The following is a 14,703-nucleotide window of genomic DNA, read 5'->3' on the forward strand; positions in this document are numbered from 1 at the left end:
AGCCAATCTGGGCTGTTTTTAACCTTTTGGGCTGTTATGGGCCAATATATCAGATTTTTTTTAAATAAACAGGCTGGCATGCGGGCCTCACCCAGGTATCCTAGGCGCGTTGTGGGCCAGACACACCCGCTTAGCCGAGTGTTGGGCCAAGCCCTATACGAGCTGAGCACGCATGCTCCCGTGTCGGCTCGCAAAGCATGAGCATGTTGGACAGGTCTGCTCATGTCGCACAGTCGCCCCATGGTACACCTAAATTTGGCCTTGGAGTTTGGGTCACCCTACCCCTGGCTAGTGTTTAGTCTGGGTGTGTAGCTGAATGCCGCTCTTTTTAGGCGCACCACTACTTCGACACCACTGCGCCCATGCTAACTCGGCGCCCCCTTGCGCCCGCGGCTCCATGACGACTTCCTCGACACCGGCCACCCCGACTCGACATCGACCACGGCATTCTTCGCACGGCTACCTCGACCACGGCTCCACCACCCACGCTCTCGGCTACATTGACAAACGGCACAAAGGGCTACCACCTGCTTGAGCAACCTCGTCGGTTTTCACTCCAGCCACGACTCCGCGATGCATCGACCGTTCCGACTATGGGGAGGGGGGGGGGGGGGGGTCCGTCGGCTTGCCTTCGGATTCTTCTCCAGTTTCACCATCTGCGTCGCTACCGTTGTGACTGCGGGGGATGTTGAGTATAAGGATTATTAGGAAGTACTAGGATAGACTAGGATTTGGTCCTGCCTTGTCTTGTACTTCAAGTTGGTCTTTATACTCCTATATATATGCCCACGAGGCTCAAGCAATACAAGAATTATTCCACCTAATCCTTCTCTTCCTTATAACAATAACAATTGCTACTACTTTTTTTACACTACAACTACTTTTTTTTGCGAATACAACTACTTAGTTTATGTTACAGAAGAAGTACACTGGTTTTCCGGATGTTGTTTACCCCTTGCTCGAACAACTTCATCGAAGGTCATGATAAATTTCAATGTGAGGCATAAGAAACATGTATTCAACACACTAGCGTTATCTTTCTCAGTATGTCAAGCAAATGCCAAACAGTAAATTGTATTTAATATATCTCATGAGAAAGTAAATTTCAATAGGTGAAATAAACTGACACACATATAGGACTGCACTGACCAACACATGGTTGTAGGCACCAAAGAACCGGAAGAACTTGGCAAGGTTCCTTTGATCCTCCTTTTGATGGAAGAGACACGCAGACATACTGCATTTCCCCAAAAAAAGAAATGGAGAGAAAAAAAAGGCACCCTGCTAATCACACACCTATCCAGCTCTGCTAATACCATACTCCCTTATTCGTACTGAGAAATCCGAGATACTTGGTAATGGAGGCATAATTAAACAGCAATTTGGTTCTTCAGCTAGCAACAAGACTGACACAACTAAATGGACACTTATCTGCAGAGTCTCATTCAGCTATGAATGTCTTAGTGGAGCTGAACCAATGTAGGAATACTTGTTTCCCGTTTAAGCACTGCCTCCGATCTTGAGGGTCTCAACGAACCTCCGGTACGCCTTGACGTTGGTGGGCAGGAAGTCGAGGAAGTCATGGAAGCTGCTCTCCCTGTATATCCTGGGGTGGCGCTCATCGACGAACTCGTCGGCGCAGCCGACCTTCTCGTCCATCGCCGCGCCATGGATGCTGGCGATGGAGATCCTCGCCTCATCCGTATTGAGGATTGTTGGAATAAGCTATGGCGTCTGGTGCGGTCGGGCTCGTCGGGCGTGTCAGGTGCGCGCGGGACGTGCGGGACGCTGCGCCGTGGCGAGTGTGCATGCTGCGTGAAGCTGCGGTGCAAGTGCTGAGGCCAACAGGATGTACTAGTACTAGCCGAGGGAATTGGTGAATCAGTTTAGTCAGCATGCATGCAGTGTGGTTAGTTAGCTGCATAGAGTTCGCTTGGTGGAGGTAGTAACCGAGCTGAGTCAAGTTAGTTAGCTGCATGCAGAGTCATGTGGGCTGAGAAAACAATGTAGTGCTTGTGGGTGCCAAGGGAGAGTCTCGGCAAAGCCTGTGTGTTCTTCCTTGGTGTATATGCGTGTGTGTGTAAAGTTCATCATCATGTGTGCGTTTGTGAGAGAAGAGAAGAGAGAAACCTCAAGAGAGTTGTGAGATGCAACGAGAGGAAGGAAGACGACGCGGCGTTGCGAGGAGGCGGCGCCAACATTTGGTATCAGGGCCAAGTTCGAGGGGCGGCCGTGGCGCGCGGCGGCGTCCGCGCAGCTTGCAGCGTACATGGAGGCTGTGACGCGCGGAGAGCGCGTGGCGACTACGACGGGCGACGAGTCCGCGGTGGTGCGGCGTGATGCCGTGCACGCGACGAGGAGCGGCGGTCGCGGAGGCGAGGAGGTCGCGGAGGAGCTGCGTGGTTGCGCAGAGGCCGCGGCAGCTCGGCGCGACGGCCGTGGAGGCGCAGTGGCGCGAGTCACTGAGACGCGGCACGGCGGCGCACGGAGCTGCGGGTTTTGGCGGCGGCAGTGAGTGGCGCTCGACGGGGCGCAGCGCGGCGGTAGCTGCATCGGCGGCGGTGTGCGACAGTGGCCGGCGAGGTGGCCGCGTTGCACGACATCTGCGGTGGCTCGTGCTGGAAGAACACGGCGGCGTCGGACGACAGCAACCATGGCGATGAGCTTGTCGCGTCAGGCGCGTGTATGGGAGCGCGCCAGGCGCGCTGGGCGCGTCGGGTCCACGGCGGGTCGTGCGTGCGGTGTGCACGGGCGTGTCTGTGCATGAGTGCAGCTTGTGTGCGTTCTGTTGGCGAGATCGGGGGGAGCGTGGAGTTGGTCCTAGGCGGGCTCGCACGACCCGGACGTGTGCGTGCATGTCGCGGGAGTGGGCAGAGCGGGCCGGACCAAGAGCTCAGCGTGGACTAGGGCGTAGGGTACGTGCCCTGGCGCGCCCCAGGGTCTAAGAAACCCCGTATGCATTGTAACAGGTGTGGCTCGAGTTCGTGCTTGAGGAAATCGGCCGTAGTTGCGGCCGGCGGCGTCAGTGCGCCGAGAAGAGAAGCTGCGGCGTTTGTCGCCGGAGGTGAAGAAGGGCGTTCTCCGTGGCAGTCGACGAGAGGCCGGAGTCCTGTCAGGATGGACGGCGAGGCCGTGGCTTAGGGGGTGTGTGTTGGAATAAGCCACGGCGTCTGGTGCGGTCGGGCTCGTCGGGCGTGTCAGGTGCACGCGGGACGTGCGGGACGCTGCGCCGTGGCGAGTGTGCGTGCTGCGTGAAGCTGCGGTGCAAGTGCTGAGGCCAACAGGATGTACTAGTACTAGCCGAGGGAATTGGTGAATCAGTTTAGTCAGCATGCATGCAGTGTGGTTAGTTAGCTGCATAGAGTTCGCTTGGTGGAGGTAGTAACCGAGCTGAGTCAAGTTAGTTAGCTGCATGCAGAGTCATGTGGGCTGAGAAAACAATGTAGTGCTTGTGGGTGCCAAGGGAGAGTCTCGGCAAAGCCTGTGTGTTCTTCCTTGGTGTATATGCGTGCGTGTGTGTAAAGTTCATCACCATGTGTGTGTTTGTGAGAGAAGAGAAGAGAGAAACCTCACGAGAGTTGGGAGATGCAACGAGAGGGAGGAAGACGACGCGGCGCTGCTAGGAGGCGGCGCCAACAAGGATGGCCCGGTGCAGGAGGGACCGGAGCCGGCCGTTGCTGAGCACCTCCAGGTGGTCGCCGAGGTGGACGTGGAGCGCCCCCGGGATGACCGGGACGGGCGTCCAGACGCCGCCGTCGTCGTGGTGCGTCACCTCCAGCCCCGGCGAGCTCTGCAGCAGGATGGTGATGAAGCCGATGTCGGAGTGCGGCGCCAGCCCGACCGTGTCGCCCGCCCGCGACGACCCCTGCGGGTAGTTGTTGAGCGCCATGAACTGCAGCCCTGCCCCGAGCTTCTCCTGCAGGTGCATTGGGCATAGCCCCAGCCCCTGCACGATGGCCCCCATGAGCTGTATTGACAGCCTCTGTATTTCCACGGCATACGTCCCCATCTTCTTCCTGCCGATCAGCATTTGTTCGGTCAAAAGCTGCTGGGATGATTCATCGGTCGATCTTGTAAAAGTTGATGTCCAAGTACTTACGTGTATGTTGCCGGTTGTGTTGGCCAGGAGTCGACCCAGTGGTCGAGGGGATTGGCGTAGTGCTTGAGGAAGGACCTGGCCTTGCTGATCCCGTCCCGGGAGCTGGTGTCGTACCGGACCGGGTTGCGGATGTCGTCGCAGGCGAACGCCGCCTTGCGCTCGGCGGGCATGTCGAAGAACTCCGACGCAGCCTTCAGGGCGCCATCCATGGCGGACTTGCTGACGCCGTGGTTTACCACCTTCAGGTACGTACGTGTCAGCACTCAGCACTGGCATACGAGCCGGAACAGAGGAACGGCGGTTGCACGATCCTATCTAGCAGGAAGCCAGCAACACGAGCTAGGCTAGCTGAAGTTTTTAGACGCCTGCCCTCCCGACCCCCGCGTCGTCCCAGGGCGGTTCGGGGGAACCCTAGGTACGCCGCCGCTGTTCCCCTCTACATCACGTCCCCTCTCCCGCCGCCGCCGGGTGAGTCCGCCGGGCGAAGCCTGTTGGAAATATGCCCTAGAGGCAATAATAAAATGGTTATTATTATATTTCCTTGTTCATGATAATTGTCTATTGTTCATGCTATAATTGTGTTATCCGAAAATCGTAATACATGTGTGAATACATAGACCACAACATGTCCCTAGTGAGCCTCTAGTTGACTAGCTCGTTGATCAACAGATAGTCATGGTTTCCTGACTATGGACATTGGATGTCATTGATAACGGGATCACATCATTAGGAGAATGATGTGATGGACAAGACCCAATCCTAAGCATAGCACAAGATCGTGTAGTTCGTTTGCTAGAGCTTTTCTAAATGTTAAGTATCATTTCCTTAGACCATGAGATTGTGCAACTCCCGAATACCATAGGAGTGCTTTGGGTGTGCCAAACATCACAACGTAACTGGGTGGCTATAAAGGTGCACTACGGGTATCTTCGAAAGTGTCTGTTGGGTTGGCACGAATCGAGACTGGGATTTGTCACTCCGTATGACGGAGAGGTATCTCTGGGCCCACTCGGTAATGCATCATCATAATGAGCTCAATGTGACCAAGTGTTTGGTCACGGGATCATGCATTACGGTATGAGTAAAGTGACTTGCCGGTAACGAGATTGAACAAGGTATTGGGATACCGACGATCAAATCTCGGGCAAGTAACGTACCGATTGACAAAGGGAATTGTATACGGGATTGATTGAATCCTCGACATCGTGGTTCATCCGATGAGATCATCGTGGAACATGTGGGAGCCAACATGGGTATCCAGATCCCGCTGTTGGTTATTGACCTGAGAGTCATCTCGGTCATGTCTGCATGTCTCCTGAACCCGTAGGGTCTACACACTTAAGGTTCGGTGACGCTAGGGTTGTAGAGATATTAGTATGCGGAAATCCGAAAGTTGTTCGGAGTCCCGGATGAGATCCCGGACGTCAAGAGGAGTTCCGGAATGGTCCGGAGGTGAAGAATTATATGTAGGAAGTCCAGTTTCGGCCACCGGGAAAGTTTCGGGGGTCACCGGTATTGTACCGGGACCACCGGAAGGGTCCCGGGGGTCCACCGGGTGGGGCCACCTATCCCGGAGGGCCCCATGGGCTGAAGTGGGGAAGGGAACCAACCCCTGGTGGGCTGGTGCGCCCCCCTTGGGCCTCCCCCTGCGCCTAGGGTTGGAAACCCTAGGGGTGGGGGCGCCCCACTTGGCTTGGGGGGCAAGCCACCCCCTTGGCCGCCCCCCCTTGGAGATGGGATCTCCTAGGGCCGGCGCCCCCCCAGGGACCCTATATAAAGGGGGGGGGGGAGGGCAGCCGCACCCAAGCCCCTGGCGCCTCCCTCTCCCTCCCGTGACACCTCTCCCTCTCGCTGAGCTTGGCGAAGCCCTGCCGAGATCCCCGCTGCTTCCACCACCACGCCGTCGTGCTGCTGGATCTCCATCAACCTCTCCCTCCCCCTTGCTGGATCAAGAAGGAGGAGACGTCTTCCCCAACCGTACGTGTGTTGAACGCGGAGGTGCCGTCCGTTCGGCGCTCGGTCATCGGTGATTTGGATCATGACGAGTACGACTCCATCAACCTCGTTCACTTGAACGCTTCCGCTCGCGATCTACAAGGGTATGTAGATTCACTCCTCTCTCTCGTTGCTAGATGACTCCATAGATTGATCTTGGTGATGCGTAGAAAATTTTAAATTTCTGCAACGATCCCCAACAGTGGCATCATGAGCTAGGTCTATGCGTAGTTTCTATGCACGAGTAGAACACAAACTTGTTGTGGGCGTAGATGTTGTCAATTTTTCTTGCCACTACTAGTCTTATCTTGTTTCGGCGGCATCGTGGGATGAAGCGGCCCGGACCGACCTTACACGTACGCTTACGTGAGACAGGTTCCACCGACTGACATGCACTGTCTGTCTCTCCCACTTTAGTCGGAACGGATTCGATGAAAAGGGTCCTTGTGAAGGGTAAATAGAAATTGGCATATCACGTTGTGGTTTTGGCATAGGTAAGAAACGTTCTTGCTAAGAAACCTATAGCAGCCACGTAAAAACTTGCAACAACAATTAGAGGACGTCTAACTTGTTTTTGCAGCATATGCCTTGTGATGTGATATGGCCAAAAGGATGTGATGAATGAAACATATGTGATGTATGAGATTGATCATGTTCTTGTAATAGGAATCACGACTTGCATGTCGATGAGTATGACAACCGGCAGGAGCCATAGGAGTTGTCTTTATTTTTGTATGACCTGCGTGTCATTGAATAACGCCATGTAAATTACTTTACTTTATTGCTAAACACGTTAGCCATAGAAGTAGAAGTAATCGTTGGCGTGACAACTTCATGAAGACACAATGATGGAGATCATGATGATGGAGATCATGGTGTCATGCCGGTGACGAAGATGATCATGGCGCCCCGAAGATGGAGATCAAAAGGAGCAAAATGATATTGGCCATATCATGTCACTATTTGATTGCATGTGATGTTTATCATGTTTTACATCTTATTTGCTTAGAACGAAGGTAGCTTAAATAAGATGATCCCTCGCAATAATTTCAAGAAAGTGTTCCCCCTAACTGTGCACCATTGCGAAGGTTCGTTGTTTCGAAGCACCACGTGATGACCGGGTGTGATAGATTATAACGTTCGAATACAACGGGTGTAAGCCAAATTTACACACGCAATACACTTAGGTTGACTTGACGAGCCTAGCATGTACAGACATGGCCTCGGAACACGGAAGACCGAAAGGTCGAGCATGAGTCGTATAGAAGATACGATCAACATGAAGATGTTCACCGATGTTGACTAGTCCGTCTCACGTGATGATCGGACACGGCCTAGTTGACTTGGATCATGTTTCACTTAGATGACTAGAGGGATGTCTATCTGAGTGGGAGTTCATTGAATAATTTGATTAGGTGAACTTAATTATCATGAACTTAGTCTAAAATCTTTACAATATGTCTTGTAGATCAAATGGCCCACGCTAATGTTGCCCTCAACTTCAACGCGTTCCTAGAGAAAACCAAGCTGAAAGATGATGGCAACACCTATACGGACTGGGTCCGGAACCTGAGGATCATCCTCATAGCTGCCAAGAAAGATTATGTCCTAGAAGCACCGCTAGGTGACGCACCCATCCCAGAGAACCAAGACGTTATGAACACTTGACAGCAGCGTGCTGATGATTACTCCCTCGTTCAGTGCGGCATGCTTTACAGCTTAGAACCGGGGCTCCAAAAGCGTTTTGAGCAACACGGAGCATATGAGATGTTCGAAGAGCTGAAAATGGTTTTCCAAGCTCATGCCCGGGTCGAGAGATATGAAGTCTCCGACAAGTTCTTCAGTTGTAAGATGGAGGAAAATAGTTCTGTCAGTGAGCACATACTCAAAATGTCTGGGTTACACAACTGCTTGACTCAGCTGGGAGTTAATCTCCCGGATGATGCGGTCATTGACAGAATTCTTCAGTCGCTTCCACCTAGCTACAAGAGCTTTGTGATGAACTTCAATATGCAGGGGATGGAAAAGACCATTCCTGAAGTATATTCAATGCTGAAATCAGCGGAGGTGGAGATCAAAAAGGAACATCAAGTGTTGATGGTGAATAAAACCACTAAGTTCAAGAAAGGCAAGGGTAAGAAGAACTTCAAGAAGGACGGCAAGGGAGTTGCCGCGTCCGGTAAGCCAGTTGCCGGGAAGAAGCCAAAGAATGGACCCAAGCCTGAGACTGCGTGCTTTTATTGCAAGGGAAGTGGTCACTGGAAGCGGAACTGCCCCAAGTACTTAGCGGACAAGAAGGCCGGCAACACCAAAGGTATATGTGATATACATGTTATTGATGTGTACCTTACCAGCACTCGTAGTAGCTCCTGGGTATTTGATACCGGTGCGGTTGCTCATATTTGTAACTCAAAGCAGGAGCTGCGGAATAAACGGCGACTAGCAAAGGACGAGGTGACGATGCGCGTCGGGAATGGTTCCAAGGTCGATGTGATCGCCGTCGGCACGCTACCTCTACATTTACCTACGGGATTAGTTTTAAACCCCAATAATTGTTATTTAGTGCCAGCTTTGAGCATGAACATTGTATCTGGATCTCGTTTAATGCGAGATGGCTACTCATTTAAATCCGAGAATAATGGTTGTTCTATTTATATGAGAGATATGTTTTATGGTCATGCCCCGCTGGTTAATGGTTTATTCTTAATGAATCTCGAACGTAGTGTTACACATATTCATAGTGTGAGTACCAAAAGATGTAAGGTTGATAATGATAGTCCCACATACTTGTGGCACTGCCGTCTTGGTCACATTGGTGTCAAGCGCATGAAGAAGCTCCATGCTGATGGACTTTTAGAGTCTCTTGATTACGAATCATTTGACATGTGCGAACCATGCCTCATGGGTAAGATGACCAAGACTCCGTTATCCGGAACAATGGAGAGAGCAACCAACTTATTGGAAATCATACATACTGATGTGTGCGGTCCAATGAGTGTTGAGGCTCGCGGTGGCTATCGTTATGTTCTCACTCTCACTGATGACTTGAGTAGATATGGGTTCAACGTTATGTCTACCTAATGAAACACAAGTCTGAGACCTTTGAAAAGTTCAAGGAATTTCAGAGTGAGGTTGAGAATCAACGTGACAGGAAAATAAAATTCTTACGGTCAGATCGTGGAGGGGAATATTTGAGTCACGAATTTGGCACACACTTAAGGAAATGTGGAATAGTTTCACAACTCACGCCGCCTGGAACACCTCAGTGAAATGGTGTGTCCGAACGTCGTAATCGCACTCTATTGGAAATGGTGCGATCTATGATGTCTCTTACCGATCTACCGCTCTCATTTTGGGGCTATGCTTTAGAGACCGCCGCATTCACTTTAAATAGGGCTCCGTCGAAATCCGTTGAGACGACACCGTATGAATTATGGTTTGGGAAGAAACCTAAGCTGTCGTTTCTTAAAGTTTGGGGATGCGATGCTTATGTCAAGAAACTTCAACCTGAAAAGCTCGAACCCAAGTCGGAAAAATGCGTCTTCATAGGATACCCTAAGGAAACCATTGGGTATACCTTCTACCTCAGATCCGAAGGCAAGATCTTCGTTGCCAAGAACGGGTCCTTTCTGGAGAAAGAGTTTCTCTCGAAAGAAGTGAGTGGGAGGAAAGTAGAACTTGATGAGGTGATAGTCACCCCTTCCGAACCGGAAAGTAGCGCAGCGCGGGAAGATGTTCCTGTGGTGCCTGCACCGACTGGGGAGGAAGTTAATGATGATGATCATGAAGCTTCAGATCAAGTTACTGCTGAACTTCGTAGGTCCACGAGGACACGTTCCGCGCCAGAGTGGTACGGCAACCCTGTCTTGGAAACCATGTTGTTAGACAACGGTGAACCTTCGAACTATGAAGAAGCAATGGCGGGCCCAGATTCCGACAAATGGCTAGAAGCCATGAAATCCGAGATAGGATCCATGTATGAAAACGAAGTATGGACTTTGACTGACTTGCCCGATGATCGGCGAGCCATAGAAAATAAATGGATCTTTAAGAAGAAGACAGACGCGGATGGTAATGTGACCATCTATAAGGCTCGACTTGTCTCTAAGGGTTATCGACAAGTTCAAGGGGTTGACTACGATGAGACTTTCTCACCCGTAGTGAAGCTGAAGTCCGTCCGAATCATGTTAGCAATTGCCGCATTCTATGATTATGAGATATGGCAAATGGACGTCAAAACGGCATTCCTTAAGGAAGAATTGTATATGATGCAGCCGGAAGGTTTTGTCGATCCTAAGAATGCTGACAAAGTATGCAAGCTCCAGCGCTCAATCTATGGGCTGGTGCAGGCATCTCGAAGTTGGAATATTCGCTTTGATGAGATGATCAAAGCGTTTGGGTTTACACAGACTTATGGAGAAGCCTGTGTTTACAAGAAAGTGAGTGGGAGCTCTGTAGTATTTCTCATATTATATGTGGATGACATACTATTGATGGGAAATGATATAGAATTCTTGGAAAGTATAAAGGCCTACTTGAATAAGTGTTTTTCAATGAAGGACCTTGGAGAAGCTGCTTATATATTAGGCATCAAGATCTATAGAGATAGATCAAGACGCCTCATTGGTCTTTCACAAAGTACGTACCTTGACAAGATATTGAAGAAGTTCAATATGGATCAGTCCAAGAAGGGGTTCTTGCCTGTATTGCAAGGTGTGCAATTGAGCACGGCTCAATGCCCGACCACGGCAGAAGATAGAGAAAAGATGAGTGTCGTCCCCTATGCCTCGGCCATAGGGTCTATTATGTATGCCATGCTGTGTACCAGACCTGATGTAAACCTTGCCGTAAGTTTGGTAGGAAGGTACCAAAGTAATCCCGGCATGGAACACTGGACAACGGTCAAGAACATCCTGAAGTACCTGAAAAGGACTAAGGATATATTTCTCGTTTATGGAGGTGACGAAGAGCTCGTCGTAAAGGGTTACGTCGATGCTAGCTTCGACACAGATCTGGATGACTCTAAGTCACAAACCGGATACGTGTATATTTTGAATGGTGGGGCGGTCAGCTGGTGCAGTTGCAAGCAAAGCGTTGTGGCGGGATCTACATGTGAAGCGGAATACATGGCGGCCTCAGAGGCAGCACAAGAAGCAATCTGGGTGAAGGAGTTCATTACCGACCTAGGAGTTATTCCCAATGCGTCGGGCCCGATAACTCTCTTCTGTGACAACGCTGGAGCTATTGCCCTTGCCAAGGAGCCCAGGTTTCACAGGAAGACCAGGCATATCAAGCGTCGCTTCAACTCCATTCGTGAAAATGTTCGGAATGGAGACATAGATATTTGTAAAGTACATACGGACCTGAATGTAGCAGATCCGTTGACGAAACCTCTCCCTAGAGCAAAACATGATCAGCACCAGAACTCTATGGGTGTTCGATTCATCACAACGTAACTAGATTATTGACTCTAGTGCAAGTGGGAGACTGTTGGAAATATGCCCTAGAGGCAATAATAAAATGGTTATTATTATATTTCCTTGTTCATGATAATTGTCTATTGTTCATGCTATAATTGTGTTATCCGGAAATCGTAATACATGTGTGAATGCATAGACCACAACATGTCCCTAGTGAGCCTCTAGTTGACTAGCTCGTTGATCAACAGATAGTCATGGTTTCCTGACTATGGACATTGGATGTCATTGATAACGGGATCACATCATTAGGAGAATGATGTGATGGACAAGACCCAATCCTAAGCATAGCACAAGATCGTGTAGTTCGTTTGCTAGAGCTTTTCTAAATGTCAAGTATCATTTCCTTAGACCATGAGATTGTGCAACTCCCGGATACCATAGGAGTGCTTTGGGTGTGCCAAACGTCACAACGTAACTGGGTGGCTATAAAGGTGCACTACGGGTATCTCCGAAAGTGTCTGTTGGGTTGGCACGAATCGAGACTGGGATTTGTCACTCCGTATGACGAAGAGGTATCTCTGGGCCCACTCGGTAATGCATCATCATAATGAGCTCAATGTGACCAAGTGTTTGGTCACGGGATCATGCATTACGGTACGAGTAAAGTGACTTCCCGGTAACGAGATTGAACAAGGTATTGGGATACCGACGATCGAATCTCGGGCAAGTAACGTACCGATTGACAAAGGGAATTGTATACGGGATTGATTGAATCCTCGACATCGTGGTTCATCTGATGAGATCATCGTGGAACATGTGGGAGCCAACATGGGTATCCAGATCCCGCTGTTGGTTATTGACCGGAGAGTCGTCTCGGTCATGTCTGCATGTCTCCCGAACCCGTAGGGTCTACACACTTAAGGTTCGGTGACGCTAGGGTTGTAGAGATATTAGTATGCGGAAATCCGAAAGTTGTTCGGAGTCCCGGATGAGATCCCGGACGTCACGAGGAGTTCCGGAATGGTCCGGAGGTGAAGAATTATATGTAGGAAGTCCAGTTTCAGCCACCGGGAAAGTTTCGGGGGTCACCGGTATTGTCCGTTCGGCGCTCGGTCATTGGTGATTTGGATCACGACGAGTACGACTCCATCAACCTCGTTCACTTGAACGCTTCCGCTCGCGATCTACAAGGGTATGTAGATGCACTCCTCTCTCTTGTTGCTAGATGACTCCATATATTGATCTTGGTGATGCGTAGAAAATTTTAAATTTCTGCAACGATCCCCAACAAAGCCCACACCGGAGGACGGTGGCAGTGGGGATCTGCGCGCTCTCGGCGGCCTAGGTTGCCGGCGTGAGCCCGTGGTGGTGGGAGTCTCGTCCTCGGCGTCTCCGGCCGGCGTGGCGGCTGCCCGGCGCTGCGTCCTCATCCTCTCGCGGGTGATGGGCTGCCGGCTGCTCGTGGCTGCCTTGATGCGACGGCGTCCCGAGGTTTGTGATCTGGCCGTGGCGGGCTCGGCCGATCTGGCCCATTAGCTTCGGCCGGCGGTGAGGTTGGTGGTCGTGCGTGGTGATGGCGCCGCCGCCGCGCAAGAGGTGCTTGGGCTAGTTGGTTCGCATGCTGGCGGCGCTGGGGTTCCCCCATCCTCGTCCGGCAGCGTGAGGGTGCGGAGGTAGGGTTGCCCCGGGCGAAAGCCGACGACGCGGTGTCTGCGGATGTCGCTCTCCTCCTGGGGGCCGTTGTGGAGTTCTCCGACCTCCTCCGCTATCGGGTCACTTTCTTCGGGTGAAAGCCCAGGACCTGCGGTGCAGGACCAGACGATGGCGTGATACGTCGCTTCCCCTCCTGAGGGCGTCGTCTTGAAGATCGTGATTCCCTGCGTGCTTTCCCAGAGCTGGACTTGCACGACATCGCGACAGGTGGCCGGCGATGCGGCCAGAGGTGGAGCGGTGTTTTCTCCTCCGCATCAAAGACGGCGGATCTCGGCGGCGTGGCGCAGCGGAGACTCGGCGCCCGATGCGTGTAGATGGACTCGCGCAGGAGGAGGTGGCTGTCTGGTGTCATGATGGCGTCGATGGCAGAGTGGCCTGACAAGGTAGAATCCTCAATATCTGCTCTGAAGACGGACCTGTGAAAGATGGCGGCGACGACACATGTGAGTGCGTCAGACCGGTTTGTGCCCCAGACCCGGTATGTGACTCGGCTGGGGCTTCCGGCTTTTGATGATAGGTTTAGGTGAGTGGTCTGGGTATTTGGCCCAGCTAGCATCCCTTCATCATATGGATAGGAGTAGTGGCATATGTTGCCAAGATGGCGGATTCAGGCATATTGTTGTAATACTTTGTAAGGTCTCCAAAAATAATCAATAAAGTGGCTGCATGCATCTCCCAGATGCAGAGGCCGGGGGTCATCCTCCTTTTTAAAAAAAAAGCACTGGCATGTCGATCGGTATATATATGCATGGTTTGTCGCTTGTTTTGGAAACAGTTAACTTACTGCCAGGTCACTGTCAGTATAAAAATGGGTGCATCCACGTCAACACGTGTAACTTGTAACCCTATCCTTTTTCTGAACTGACCGTGCAGCGGAGCTGTTGTTCGCTTGAGGACCGTACCAGAGGATGCAGAGCAGGAGAGGAGTAACAAGCAGAAGCAGAGCAACTAACGACACGAACCTGGAAGCATCCCCGGTCGCGGCACGCCCGGGCGATGTCCTGGACGACGAGCGCCCGCGCGGCGGGGTCCTTGTCGTTGAGCCGGCCAATGTTGATCACCGGCAGTGCCCCCGGCGCCGCCGCCGCCCCTCCTAGCTGCTGGTTTTTGTGGTGGCTCGCCATGCTCCTCGCCAAGAGGCACCCAGAGACGGTAGCAGGCATGCCTCACCAACAGACAGAACGGATATCCTTCCTTCTTGCCGGCTCTTCTTCTGCTTCTTCTTCTAAGATGGTTCCCGAGCGCTAGTGGGATTTATAGGGCGGAATCTCGCAGAGCAGGAAGCAATCAGCGATCAGCAGCACACAAGAAGCATGGGAGGCAGACGCGATGCCACCGGGCAAGCAAGGGATACCAGATCCCGTGCACGTAGATCTTTTGAATGCCAGCCCAAAACCGCTTGTTTTCTTTTTTCCGGTCCAGGAGCAGCCGCCCAGTTGGGTTGGGCATGTAGTACGTAGGAGTACGTACGCCGTG

At 51.7% G+C, this 14,703-nt stretch overlaps 1 protein-coding gene across 1 annotated transcript; it reads right to left on the reverse strand.

Annotated features, from left to right (window-relative positions):
* Positions 1-1,500: 1,500 nt before the first annotated feature.
* Positions 1,501-14,351, reverse strand: LOC109753594 (2-oxoglutarate-dependent dioxygenase 21, chloroplastic-like). Its single transcript, XM_020312516.2, has 4 exons — positions 14,190-14,351; positions 4,100-4,338; positions 3,638-4,016; positions 1,501-1,725 (listed from the first exon to the last, which is right to left on the reverse strand). The coding sequence occupies exons 1-4, from the start codon at positions 14,349-14,351 to the stop codon at positions 1,501-1,503; spliced, it is 1,005 nt and encodes a 334-aa protein (XP_020168105.2).
* Positions 14,352-14,703: the final 352 nt, after the last annotated feature.

The sequence above is a fragment of the Aegilops tauschii genome, chromosome 2, assembly GCF_002575655.3.
Source record: "Aegilops tauschii subsp. strangulata cultivar AL8/78 chromosome 2, Aet v6.0, whole genome shotgun sequence".
Lineage (NCBI taxonomy): Eukaryota > Viridiplantae > Streptophyta > Magnoliopsida > Poales > Poaceae > Aegilops > Aegilops tauschii.